This window comes from Biomphalaria glabrata, chromosome 3, assembly GCF_947242115.1.
Source record: "Biomphalaria glabrata chromosome 3, xgBioGlab47.1, whole genome shotgun sequence".
NCBI classification, from domain to species: domain Eukaryota; kingdom Metazoa; phylum Mollusca; class Gastropoda; family Planorbidae; genus Biomphalaria; species Biomphalaria glabrata.
Window position 1 is genome coordinate 44839090 of NC_074713.1, and position 14503 is coordinate 44853592.

Here is a 14503-nt window from a genome sequence, read left to right on the forward strand (position 1 = left end):
GTGAGACACAGAGACAGAGAGAAACAGAAAGAAAGTGTGAGAAAAGAGAAAAGAGAGAGACAGCAAGAGATTGATGTAGAAATAGAGAAGTGCAGGAAAGAGAAGAAAGAGAGAGAGAGAAAACAAAAAGAGAGAGAACGAAAGAAAACAAGAGCAGCAAATGACAAAGAAAGCTTTATGATCAAAGGAGAAACAAAAAGATCCACCATTTTACTTGCAACTCAAAAGTCTTCTTTAAAAAAATAGAAATGTCATTTTTTTGTAAAGAGCTTTACAACATAACAATGTTACACTGAAACGTGATTTTTTAAAAATAATTCTTATATGTACAACGTACTTTTGTACACAAGACCCCAAATCAATGTAATATATTTCTACATTCTGAGCCAGCACATAACTTACATAGCCTACATAGAAGTAAATAGTGCACTGCACTTACCTATAGCCACCATGACCATGTCCCTAGAAAAAAAAAAGGAAGTTATTCAGTTATTTACACCTATGAGATTGCCTATATTATATTGCTTGAAGGTTTATGACATATTACATTTTTATTTCACGTCATTATTTAGTAGTAAGACCAAGCTGATTAGCTCTATACTTTCTGACGTGTGTTACATTTAGATTGAAATCTCGAACGAAAATTGATACACGTAACATATACAGACATTATGAGCAAGGTTCTTATTCTCTAAACCAAAATGTCTTAGTAATTATTTACAGTCGTTGAACAGTAGCTGGTTACTGAGGTTGAAAAGTAGCTAGTTATAGAGGTTGAAAAGTAGCTAGTTATAGAGGTTGAAAAGTAGCTAGTTATAGAAGTTGGACATTAGCTAGTTACAGAGGCTGAAAAGTAGCTAGTTACTGAGGTTGAACAGTCCTAGTTACAGAGGTTGAACAATAGCTAGTTACAGAGGTTGAACAGTAGCTAGTTACAGGGGTTAAACAATAGCTAGTTACAGAGGTTGAATAGAGGATCTTTAAAAAACTATAAACAACTATTTGAATTCAAAGATGAAATGAAGAGACGTCAGTGTTTCTTACCCCTTGCTGTAATGATGGTGCAGCTGAAAGAAAAAAAAAGTTTAAATTAGATTTATGTAAAAAAACAAACAATTAATTTTTTTTTTTAATTTTTACTAAAAAAATGTATTGATGTCTAAACATTCTAAAATTTACCAACTGGTAAACATTGAATTGCAAACAACTCACCAAGCACTAAGAAGAAAGCCAGAAATACGAAGAAAGTCATTTTATGCTGAAAAAACAAAGATACATAATGTTTGAAATGTTTCAAGAGAATGAATTTCATTTCAAATATAGTCTAGGTAAGAAAGTACGTTGATTGACTGAAACTTGAAATGTCACCATTTGATTTGTACTTGCACTTATCAGACTTTTGTGTCACAAAAAAAGATTACGTCCTAGCTCAAACATTCTGCACTTGACAGGTGATGGTGTGGGATAGGGTCCTTGTGTATTCGTATTTTATTTTTAGGCAGCCCTCCTTATTTTATTTTTAGGCCAAAACATGGTGTAAGGGACGCTGCATATTCTTTTGTAAAAGCTTTGTCCCTTTGTTTCAGTATAAACCCGAGAAACGCTGTATGCTTTCGCTAGTGTTCAAGAATACACTTTATATTTTGTAAAAGAGATGGATCTTCGAAGACTTTGAATGGTAAATATCAAGTTACGATAGCTTCTACAGATACTGCTATTGGGTCGTTATCAACAAAGTGACTTCCCCTGCCCTCCAGAGTATACGTTTATTTCACAAAGCTCCGTATACTTTGAGCATTAGCGCTTAAGACCGAGGCCCAATGGGGGAATAACAGTTAACAAAAACTAGACATACAAGAAACAAAGATGAAAATGAATCTCTCTCTAATGTTAACATATCAAAACCGGATAACTATCGATAGTTAGCAATTTGGAATATCCAGTGTCCATAATACAAAGTGTTGATACGCTATTCTTCTTCTTCTTCTTCTTGAAAGTGTCAGGTAGAGTTGAGCCTTCGGCTGTTGGAACTCTGGGCCAGCAAAAGTGAACAAGAACTCCCTCTCACCGGCCTGAATGAGAACAGTGTACACTGTTCTGTCTGACGGGTGGGTCAGACTCACGGCAAGAGACTGCGTACACTAAGACCCCCGCCATTTTCCTATTTCTATACCAGGCTAACTGTGCGGGACACGCCATTTATGTAACAGCCCCTTGAGGAACAGCGCCTGGATTGTGACAAGGTTGTGGGAGCTTTTTTTACAACTCCGCACAGTGCAATGAGGATGCTCTCGCACCCCCTTAGGCACCCCCACGGGAGTCTTGTTTTGCTACCCTTTAGCCTAATCGTTTCCTCCTACGATCGTTTCCACCCGGGCGCCACTATGAGGCAGGGTAGCATGCCCGGGGTTGATACGCTATAGACTTTAGAAGGTAAACGATCATTAACGATGTATATATTTATATATATATTTTTGCACATTCGTCATATTGGAGTGCAGATATCCAGCTTTCTTTCACTTGTGGCACTAAGCAATGTTAATTATGGGCTTATAATTGGTATTCAATAAGCGTCCTAAACATTGTTTATAATGTTATTTTATTTCCGATCAATGCAAATATGCCTATTCTTAAGTACTCTTTGGGTTACCTTATATTACCCCCCCCCCTTGTTTCTCTAAACAGTCTCTTTTATTTTATCATGTTGCTATATTTTATTGCTTAAAGAATCGAAATTGGAATCAAATTGTAAATAGAAACAAAAAAGAAAGGGAGATTACTGTGATACAATCTTTGATGATAATCTCCCTTACCCATTGTATGTGGAATCAATTAAAACCTCAACAAAGAATGCAAGTAACATAACAATATGAATATAGGTATTAGTAATTACCAACACCGTGACTAGTTACCTGAGGTCTCCTGGGAAGTAACTCTCACTAAGTGCGCTGAATACCGGAGCAGATGTGTGACTACAGGTGACCCTAGGTTCTTCTTTTATAGACATGGCGAGCATAAGGAAAGTCCGGAAAATGACTTTAGGGATTAAATACTAAAAGAGAGGGGAGAGAGAGGAGGACTCGAATGACAGAAGACTAAGACAATGAAATGAAAGTTATTAATGACATCTGACATTTGTTAGATAACAGTGTTGACATTGAGAGATGCAAGCTGATATAACGGATGCACAGTTTGTTGTTTATAATCCTTTTTTTTTCTCTTTCATTAAAACTGAAAGTTGGCAAGTAATGACTTTCTAATTACTAGTTAGTAGTACACAAACAAAGCAGTAGTAAAATGAGGATTTTAAAAGAATGTAAATTATTTAAAAACAAGATAATTAGCTTCACAAGATGAATATCTGTTCAGAAAGATCATTAATTATGTAGGTTTAGCCAAACAATGTTTGCACTTTGATAACCTAACCAGTGTCGGCACTATTGGAATACACCAGTGTCGGCACTATTGGAATCCCTTATAGGCAACAGAAGCTATAGCTTAGAGCCTCTACTTGCCCCCCACCCCCCTCCAACCCACCCTCCAAAATTTTTTTTGAAGAAACAGCAAATGAATAGATTGCCTCATTTTGATTGCGTGGGCCCCATATCTTAAATAGCCTAGGACCTTTTCAAGTCTAAATCTGGCCCTGAGTACCGGCGTTTCAAGGCTTTGAGCGAACAACCGCTGCACCTCCGCGGCTAAAAAAAAAAGGCGCCCAGCAATTTTCAATTTCTACCAAACTTTAAATTTGAGGAGGCCGAGTGCCTTTCACCTCGTCTTCAATCTTTACGTACAAATATTGGTGGATGTAGAATACCATCAACTTTCTCCACTTAAACCGACCGGAGATATAAGGCGGGAAATCCTCTAGTTTCAAATAATTCGTTCTAAAAAAATTGGATTAGTAACTTAAAACCTGGAGCGTCAACGCTCTGCGAGTACCCATGAGATCTTCATAGAACTGCTAAATTGGAAATTCACAAATGTATGCTTATTATCATAAATGATCTAATGTGTACAGATGTACAGCTAAGAGGTTTAGAAAGAGTTGTACATTGGTAAGGGGAGGACACTCTAATAAATAGAAGTTTTACTTTTACTTTTGGTTGTATGAAACTAATAAGGCATCAGTTCTAATTTGGTGGAATGCAGCTCTAAAATTCCGAAGTTAGGAAACAAAGTAGGTATTTTCCAAGACTTCAAAGCGCTAATATCTCGACCACCAAATTATTCATCTCAGCTCTCAAGCACATAAGAAGGACAGTCTTGTCTCTTGTAAGCAAACCGTAGAAGGTCTAGAGGTTACAGTGCTATGTTATGGGCTTGTGTGTATGCTGCATGGTTATATATTCAAAACTAGACATTCTCAAGACGACGTTTTAATACTCTAAGTCTGTTCAATGTACATGTTATTTGGTGCTGAGTCTGTTCAATGTACATGTCATTTGGTGCTGAGTCTGATCAGTGTACATGTCATTTGGTGCTGAGTCTGATCAGTGTACACGTCATTTGGTGCTGAGTCTGATCAGTGCACATGTCATCTGGTGCTGAGTCTGTACAGTGTGCACGTCATTTGGTGCTCAGTCTGATCAGTGTACATGTCATTAGGGGCTCAGTCTGATTGGTGTACGTGTCATTCGGTCCATTAAAAAACACTTGTTCAATCTATTTCTCGTGCTGCACACATCAAAGTCATCCAAACATTAGTATACTTTGATATATAATAGAGTGTTATATGCATTCTCTGGCACTTTAAGGATCAAGATTCGTTAGAAGGGAAATAACGCTCTCTGTAGTCCTCTGAGATATGTGTCTGGTGATGTGGCAGCGCTGCAGCAGTCTCGATGTCTGTGATGTAACGAGAACCTGCTTAGGGATGTTTACTCTCTGTAGTGCTCTCTAGTTTAAGAGCTACTTTGTAAAACAGATAGAGGAGGGGGGTGTCTAGGGGGAGTTTCCGTTCTGCATTGAGGCGTTTAGCAAACACAACTCAGCTCTATTGAAATCTCCATTAAAATATTCAGGACTTGAACTCGAGACTTTTTATTAGGTCTTTTCTTTCAAGTGGTACCAACTCAACCACATCCCGCATTAATAGATTTGTTTTCATCTTGCAATGACCAATGAACAACTGGACTTGCTATAAAGAAGCCCCAAAACAAACAGATACAAGAGAAGGCCATAATTTTATCCGACATCTTGAAGTAATTGACTTCCACACTTACTTTGTACCTGAGTACCACGTGATCTTTACAAGGACATGCACTCCTTCACACTCCACTTAGATCCGTTCAAAACATTACGTTGATTTATCTTTCCTTCCTGTTCAAATGTCTTTCTATTTGTTTCGTACAGAACGGTGTTTCCCAAACTTTTACCTTAACGGAACACTTCGCACATTCTAAGTATTTAGCGGAACACTTTGTTTATTTTAATACTGAGGTTAATTCACGTGGTAGCCTATTACACACATTCCGGCCTCGCTGGAACAACGTTTGGGAAACACTGGTAAAGAGATATGTGCGTGCTCTGTCACTTTTGGTAGACTAGAGTCATTTATCACAATCTTAACCTTGTTAAATGACACTAATTAGAGACTTGATGATGTTAGGTTGCTGAAGTGTGGTCTATAAAAGCTAGTACCATGACCAGCAGTGGACACAGGCTCTCTCAAGACCGTTACAGTCTTCTCTCACTTGCTTCCCGGTAAACGACAGAAAAAAAGGTGAGTACTTCATCTTATCTTATAGCTTACATGCCTTATTCCAAACATATAATTTATATTACATTTTTTAAAAATAAAGTAATTCTTGGTTAATTTCCAACCAGATTTACGTGGATGGACTTTAAAAAAAAATCTTTGTTATTTTTTTCCTATTTATTTCTTCAATATATGCAATCAAGGAGGGGGCTTTTTTTTTTAATTTTTGTCTCAATGAATACGACAATGGTTCATCTTGAGCACTTACTCGTGTGATTGTGAAGCTCTATTTTTGGGGGAACACTCCAGTCCACATGTATCGCAAACGTTAATGTAGCTTTCGCTGTTTGTAGAGGAGCCAGCAATCTTTCGTATGGCACGCTTTTCTTCCAGAGCTAAGGCCTATGTTTTTTCACAGACCAAAGCTTTCTAGGTCACCATCTCTCTCCATCTGGTGCGGTCTAGGGCTATGTCTTCCCAAATGGTCAGCATCAATGTTCACTGTTTTTAAATTCGTTTTATTACATCCACGTAATGGAGGTGGGGGCGACCAGTTTTTTTTTTTAAGCCAGACGCGAGTAGCCCGTGAAGAATGATTTTCGGGATGCGATTGTCTTCCATCCGGCGAACATGACCAACCCAGCGATGGAGGCGTTGTCTGAGGACTGTAAAGATGCTGGGTGTGGTATAAGCGTAGTTATATCGGCACATCATTGATTGCTTGACTATAAGGTTAGAACTTTTACAAAGCACTGGTAGGTAAATCTAGTTCTCCATCGAATAGAACATAACTAGAGTGAACCTTTACTGTGCTTGTATTTATCATCTACACATGCATAACGCTAGATCTATATGTCTTACTGTGTAACATATTAGTGAATAGAATTCATGAAACTATCAAAAACAATATACTAGAATTTAATAACAATATCAAGCCAAACTTTACATTCAATTATAACACTAAGGTGTTCGCTGAGTGGAAAAGAAACAAAATTAAAAGGGTGAAAGGTTATATCTGGTTTTGTTTATAAATAATAGACCGTGTTGATATTGTGTAATACATTTTTTAACAAAGACACACTTGTTGGAATAATTTTTTCTTTTTTTACATTTAGCAAAGATGGCTTTCATTGCTGTTCTGGCTTTCTTATTAGTGCTTGGTAAGTTTTTCTGTGTTATGGAGTTTACTAAATTTAAGACATTGACAATGACATGTTTCATTTACTTGGGAATAATTGTATTTTCTTACAAAGATACAAATTACAAAGATTATTTAATCTCTATTTTCATTGGTAGGAATCACCAAAAAGAGGCTCAATCTCATAAAAGAGGTATACGCACACACGCAAACACATACACACACACAAAATAGTTCACGATTGACATCCAGTTTAAAATCAGTTTCAAATTTTCATATATTGCAACAAAGCTATAAATAGGTTGTTTTTTTTGTATATCCGGTGTAGAGAATACAAAAGTATTGAGAAACGAAGTATTTGGAAAATATGATTATTTTTTTTTTACTTTTCAACGAAGCAGAATCAGATTTCAAAGCTCTTTCAATTGTAAAAAAAAAATAAAAAATTTTTAGTTGGCAACATATTTTTCAATATGGCTTCCATGGCATTGTTTATTCTGTTTAGTTACTTCTAGATCTCTCTCAATCGTTCTTTTTTTTCCCCCCTTACGTTGTTCTTTAGGTTCCATTACACCTCCAACACATTTTTTCATTTCGCTTTCTCTTTCTTTTTCTCTGATATTAAATTGTATTGATTAAATCATGTCAACAAAATCTTGAAATCAAAGTGTAAAAAAAGACCAGACTACTCTGATTAACATTTAGTGGGAAAATCGACACCCACCCCTCATCCATTTTAGTAGCAAAATATTTCGTCCATCCAGCTCTAATGGGTACCTGACATTAGTCGGGGAAAGATAAGGCGGTTGGTCGTTGTACACATGACATCATCGTTAACAGTGGGCCCCAGAAACAGAAGATATTTACACCATCTGCCCTATAGATCGTAAGGTCTGAAAGGGGAACTTTATTTTGTTACTATTTTGTCCAATGTGTTGATGTCTTCATACAAATGTTTTTCACTCTTTTTTTTATTCCAGCTGCACCATCTTTACAACAAGGGGTAAGCATAAATTGTATCGTCAAGTGTACTTCATCCTGATGATGTGTAGGCTTATATTGTCATTGATGTGTATTATGTTATTGCACAATATATATCAAATGTTAAAATTATTATAACCAACATGACATCTATTTAGTTGTCAATAGTATAAGTATAGCCATTTACTCTATTTTTATAGCCAGATGAAGCATTGAAATAAAATGATGCTGCAAATATATATACTAAGGGATGTAACTCTATTAATACCTAATTACCAACAGGATTATCTCTTACTGTAAATTTCTACAGTATAATTTATTTTGGTGTTGTCTGTATATGAGAAAAGAGTCATTGTAATCACAACAAATTTACATAAGGATCAATAAAGCAGACTTAGTCTTGGTCTTAGCCTTTAATCTTATTTAATCTTTATTTTAAAAAATTACAACTAGGATTTTCTTTAATACATATTTTTTAACTTTTTTTTTATTATCATCTTTAGGGACATGGCCATGGTGTATATAGGTAAGTATTTTGGCTTATAATTTTTAGGATAAAGATTCCAGCCTTATGAAGCTAATGCTTGTCTCATAATTTTCATACAATTCATACATTGTAAATGATTGTAATGTGTCACGAACACAAAGGGGGGGCCTTTCTAGTGAATAGAAATTTAAATTCAATAATTAATGAAAGAATATTTCTGAAATTGCGGCCTATTTTTGAAGCGCATTTACAATTGTGTTATCATACAATAGAAACAAAATTTGGTCAGTATTGGGATCAAACCCAGAACTTTGCATTTTTAGCACAACTTAGCACAACTTAGCACAACTTAGCACAACTTAGCACAACTTAGCCAGCTTTAATCTTGTGACTTGTAGTTGTAAGTTTTAGACTTGTGACTTGTAGTTTAAGGTTTTTGACTTGTGACTTGTAGTTTAAGGTTTTTGACTTGTGGCTTGTAGTTGTAAGTTTTTGACTTGTGGCTTGTAGTTTAAAGTTTTTGACTTAGGACTTCTAGTTAAAATTTTTTGACTTGTGACTTGTAGTTTAAGGTTTTAGACTTGTGACTTGTAGTTTCAAGTTTCTGACTGTGATGAGATTGTAAGCTGATTGTAGGAATTGATCAAATATACAGCTGACGTTTCCAGAATTTGAAATCGCAGAAGCCAAATTAACACAATTACATCACGGTCGAACTTACCTATGTAACGCAAGTTGTATTTCAGGACCACTAATAAATATTTAGAAAGTAAATATTTACTATATATAATATATGGATTTAAATAAAGGTCCAAAAGGGCCCATGTCTCAAATAGCCTAGGACCGTTTTAAGTTAGATTACAGAACGAAATCAAATAAACAAGCACACAGCACTACGTAGCTCACTGGTCGCAGTCTAGATACTGTTTCGTTTGGCCAGCGGTCACTGCAGTGCCCAACCATTTTTGGTCCATATATTTTCCGACACATGCCGCATCACTGAAAATCAAACAGCATGGTTTCGAATAGAACAGAAACTCAGCGGCTTTGGTCAGCATTATGGGCACACGTATCGAATGGGCGGACATGGCCCGCAGACGTTGTTTGGTCATGACAGTTTTATGCGTTAGGGGTATTGTAGCTGTGATGTTCATCTGACTCTCCCTCAATCTCTCAATTTTACTTTGTCAATGTATCTGCTTCTCCCCCGCCCCCTCTTTCTCTCTCTCTCTCTCTCGCTCTCTCTCTCTCTCTATCTATCTATCTATCTATCTATCTATCTATCTATCTATCTATCTATCTATCTATCTATCTATCTATCTATCTCGTTTTGATTCTCTCCCATTACATCTACTTATCTGTCCGTCTCGCTATCTTTATCCGTCTAGATTTCTCTCTCTCTCTCTGTCTCTGTCTTGTTTTCTGTGAATAGATGTGTCTCTGTCTCCGTCTGTCTCAAAGTCGCTGACCTCTCATCATATCTGTATTAATTGACATAACAAGTTTCACCTTTAAACCACAGAGACCACGCCTACTGTTACGACCAATGTAACAATGCTTACCAGAGGAACCACAACAGCTACCATGTAGACCAATGTAACTGCAACGGATACAACTTCCCAGGACACAGTGAGTACACAGTCATTAGTACTTCCTTAGTGATTGTAGTTATGAACTTATTGAAAGATTAGGAAGAAATGGGGGAGAGAAGTCGTTTCACGTCAAGTGGTATACGTGTAAAGGTTACTTTCGATTTCTAACCGAGGTTGATAAAACTATAAATAGATAGGACGAGGCAATATATGGTCTCTTGTTTATTGAGTTATAAGTTTAAAGCTCCATGTTAAGTCTTCTCCTGTGAATGTGTTATTGAAATCAAATTCTATTTTGTGTTATTTCTTAAAGTACAATGTGTGTCCTTATGTTGCTTGTACTCTTGTACTCCCTTGGTCTTTTAATAACGCAGTAACTATATAGATATTAACTCTTTCTCTCCGTAATTATTTTTCTCATTCCGATAGTATTATTCGTTTTGCTCAATTGTATTTCACTATCCTGATAACTTTTGTTTGTTTGTTATCAGAAAATGTTCTATTTGGTTTTGAATTATAGGAGAATGAATGCTCTTTTTACACAACACAAATTAAAGTTTATAAATCCAAAATCCAAAAATCAATTTAGTTTAATATTGGGGTCAAATCAACGTTGGTATCGTCAATTAGGAGAGAAAGAGTTAATGTTGGGAGAAAGGATGAAGAATAAGCAGACATTTAAAACAATTTCTTTAAATATGCAGACAAAATGGGCCAAAGAGCATGCGCAGTAAGAATTGCTAAATATAGATATAATGTTATATCATTCATAGATAAACATGCCTATAGGGTTTTCTCCGTGTAATAATTTTATTAATGTCTTTTACACATTTTATTTCTTAACCTTAAATCTTTTCTGTTTAAATTGTTTCAGACAACTGTGGTCACATCGACGCTTCCTGCATCGCCAACAGTTACGACGCCACCTACAACGTGTATGCCTGGACATATGACCACAGGTCAAACTCCTGCAAGAAGGTCAGCGTCTTGAGTAGATGTGTGGACAGCTACACACCCCAGAGAAACATCTTCCAGAGCCAGCAAGCTTGTGTCAGAGCCTGTGAGCCCAACAGAGGATATTAATTGCTACGAGACACTACCTTCTGGATACATGCTTGACTTAAGAAAAAGCTTATATTATAGATGAATATTGATTTCTCTAGTTAATAAACAAATGTACAAATCAGTATGTGATCAACTTGTTTGTTTTAAATTGTGATCATATAGAAAATCACCTAATACTCGTGTTACGTGAAAATAGTTGGTAAATGTGTATATTGATAGGAACACTTTTAAAGCCATCAATAAAACAACACACATTACAACGCTCCCTTAACACATGTTTATAAACCCTCAAATTCTGTAAGTCCTTTTTTTATTTTAAAGCTAATATCAACTCTGTCTGTCTGTCTGTCTCGTAAAAAGTTTGTACACGTTATTTCTCTCATAAACGATCTCGGATGAGGTTGAAATATTGCTCAATTATTTCTAGTACCTAAAAAAATAAAAAATCAATTTAAAAAAAAATGCCAATTAAATAACTATTGACAATTAATTACTTTCTTTATAATCGAACAACGGAAAGAAATTGTACTTTACTTAACATAACAGATGTATTGGTCCTATAGGAGGCTTGAGCCCTGACAATTTTAAGGCAACTTTTTTTTTTTTCAAATTTTTTTTTATACACTTCTAAAGCGATCACAATTCAAATAGATACCCCCTTCTTTCCCACCTCCCTTTCCCAACTGAACCATACAAAAGACGGAGTCATTGAGAGAGCTGAAAGCATGACATTGCGCTAAACGCAACAATAGTTCAAAATATTTCTAATCACATGGACAATTGTAGCCTTCTCACCTGTCACAAAGACAATTGTAGCCTTCTCATCTGTCACAAAGACAATTGTAGCCTTCTCACCTGCCTGCATAGCAACACACATTCCCCACTCGCAATATTTTCAAATGAAAGGTCCCTCCCCAGCAACACACTTCCTGGTATTTTTATCTTCCAACGGAACGTCTGCCCTTAAATTCCAAAAAGCGCATAACGATACCTGAAACCCGGTAGAAAAAAAAAGCTGGTATATGTGTCTATTGCGGGGAACCCTTTTAAATTCATTAATAAAGCGTCCCGCATTACAACGCTATGTATACGCGAAAATACCACTCAGTGAGTTCTCTTAAACTGTCTTACGGATTCGCGTGAAGTTTCGTACACAGGTTCCTTTTGCCTCCGAGGCGCTCACTAAGTACCGGTTTTGATAAATTCGCAACCTGACGATCGAAATTCGCGAAAAACCGCAAGCTCTTTCCAACACTCTAATTTAGTTTTAGTGTATTTCCAAAAGGCCGTATTCTATATAGAAAGCATAAAAAAATATCACCCAAATTCCGTATTTTCAAAGCATTTTTTTTCTTTTTTTCCTAAATCTAATTATTTTTAATACTTACTTTTAGTTGCGGTCTAAATAATAAATGTGTCGGGGGGTGGGAGCAGTATGACACGGCTCTTTCCAAATCAAGACAGAAGTCCTTGTCTGAGAAATTAAGATGAGCAGGTTCGAAACAAAACAAAATGGGGGCTCCAGAGAGCAGAGAGAGAGAGAGAAGGAGCGGGCCGTGACATTTCATTGCAACAGATACACTAATTCACGAGCCACAAACCTATGTTAGGTTGATCGTTAATATGGAGCCCGTTTATAACAATTTAAGAAAAAAAGAAGGGGTGTTCCGGCCATAATAAACAATATAAAGCCTGGCCGTAGCCGTTGTGTACTTTATTTTATATTCTAGAAAATAATTCATTCTTGACATTTTTTTATGTGAGTTATACGAAAACATTTTTACCATAATTATTACAATAAAGAATAGTATTTGATGTCACACGATTACGATTTTTAATTCCATTTCTGTTCCGTCGGTTTTCCAATAAATTAAAATAAGATTATATAAACCGATGTAACCCTATTTGGCTTAAATGTTTTTAAGGTATTAGTTTACCTGACTAGAAACACTTAATCAGGTTGCTCTTATATTTTAAGAATATGCAGGAAAAAATGCAGATTACAAATATGTAATTTGATTTCCTCGGAGATAAATAGTTTTTAAAATATATTTTTTTAAATTTTAATTTCTTACTACCATATATTTTCATTGGAAATACGCCATTTTTGTTTTGAAGGCTCAACACTAGATTATCGTCCTGAAGTTAACGGCCAACTTTTTTTCTGTTTGTATTTTATCTTTGTTTCTAACAGCTATTAGATCTAATCTTGAAATTCATTTAAAATGATAGCATAAGAACAAAAAACTCTCTTTCAAAAAAGTTATTGAAAACAAGAAGAAACAACTTCATCAATTTATTATTAACATTTTTTTAGTCCTTCATTTCAGTAAATACACTTAAAAATTCATAAGTTGACAGTATAAGAACACAATTCTCTTTAAAAAAAAGTTAATGAACGTTTAATATAGATAACAACATGGTGGTCAGTAAAAGGATCTGGGCATCTAAACTATTACCCTTATTAATGTCAAGAAAGCAAATTAGATAAAAACATTTCATTGACAAGCTTATGTTAAACTTAGAAAATATTTTTTTGTAATTGCTTATTCTTTATTATGGGAGAATCAGTGGCATAGCTAGGGTATATGATGCCCAGTGCGGCAGCTCATCATGATGACCTCCTTCTAACAAAAGAGAAATGAAACAGCGAAATTACTTTTGTTTCGACCTTATGTGTATTTATTGTTAAAGTATTGCTAATTTGGAAACAAAAAGTGCAAAATGTGACAAACCGTTGAAGTCTCTTTCGCTCCAGATGAAATTCGATTTTTTAAATGTCATTATGAGCACTATCGAGATTGATTTCTATCTGAGGATTCACTAGTTGGGATGGTGACCAAAATTCATATTTACCTACCACATCATGATATTGCTCCTATCAGGTGATTATTTCCTGAACTATTCCGTCCAAGGAAGAGTAACTCTCCATCTTTTGCTCTTCTTTTTGTGCCTTTTCATCTGGCATCTTGTGGCTAACACGTCTTTGAGATTCTGCGCTTATCACCAAATCTGAGCACATGCGTTCTGTAAAAGTAACACTGGCGTCAGCGATGTTCTCCCGACTAGAAGTTAAGAATGTTTTTTTTAGCTTTACGTTTAACTGCGCAGTCTCGAATTGAAGGTAGACTTTCGCGTCCTTCATTTAGTTGCCAAAAACCCAAGGTAGGTGAAAACATGAAGACTGCATGGCTAGTAACACCCCGCCTGCTTCAAACCAACTAGAAGTGTTTTTATCTGTTCTAGTCAATGTCTCTAGAGTTTCTATCATTTTTGAAAATGAGTCGATAAGTACCTTAACGACTTCTCCTCTGGCGCTATAGCGCGTATTAACCAAGCGCTGTAGGCTGGTTTCAGTCCCAGCGGTGTGCTGAAGTCGATAAAAAGTGTGTAAACGGTCCAGTGTACCTAAAAATGTTAGTGAATAGATTTTAGCTTCAGCCCAAATTCCAGCCAAACTCAGAGAATGGTTCGAGCAGGTAATGAATGAAGATGATGTCAATGAAAGACTACAGAATGTATACCCCGTCATTATCTAT

At 35.9% G+C, this 14503-nt stretch overlaps 2 protein-coding genes across 4 annotated transcripts in view; one reads left to right on the forward strand and one right to left on the reverse strand.

The window, feature by feature from the left end:
- The window catches only part of LOC106062964 (uncharacterized), a 113552-nt gene extending 110529 nt beyond the window's left edge, over positions 1-3023 (reverse strand). For both annotated transcript variants that reach the window (XM_056022260.1, XM_056022259.1), the window contains exons 1-4: positions 2913-3023; positions 1213-1258; positions 1045-1067; positions 440-462 (exon numbers count right to left, since the gene is read on the reverse strand). In XM_056022260.1, the coding sequence (XP_055878235.1) occupies positions 440-462; positions 1045-1067; positions 1213-1252 (86 nt within the window). In that variant the 5' untranslated portion in view covers positions 1253-1258; positions 2913-3023. The remainder of the gene's footprint in view (positions 1-439; positions 463-1044; positions 1068-1212; positions 1259-2912) is intronic.
- LOC106075958 (uncharacterized) overlaps positions 1-11088 on the forward strand; it is a 112681-nt gene extending 101593 nt beyond the window's left edge. Inside the window, exons 1-6 of one of the 2 annotated variants that reach the window (XM_056022251.1) lie at positions 5587-5725; positions 6817-6861; positions 7820-7842; positions 8324-8346; positions 9830-9936; positions 10774-11088. In XM_056022251.1, coding sequence (XP_055878226.1) covers positions 6822-6861; positions 7820-7842; positions 8324-8346; positions 9830-9936; positions 10774-10982 — 402 coding nt within the window. In that variant the 5' untranslated portion in view covers positions 5587-5725; positions 6817-6821 and the 3' untranslated portion in view covers positions 10983-11088. Of the gene's footprint in view, positions 1-5586; positions 5726-6816; positions 6862-7819; positions 7843-8323; positions 8347-9829; positions 9937-10773 lie in introns of those variants that run through there. The other variant, XM_056022250.1, reaches the window with a different exon arrangement.
- The last annotated feature ends 3415 nt before the right edge of the window (positions 11089-14503 follow it).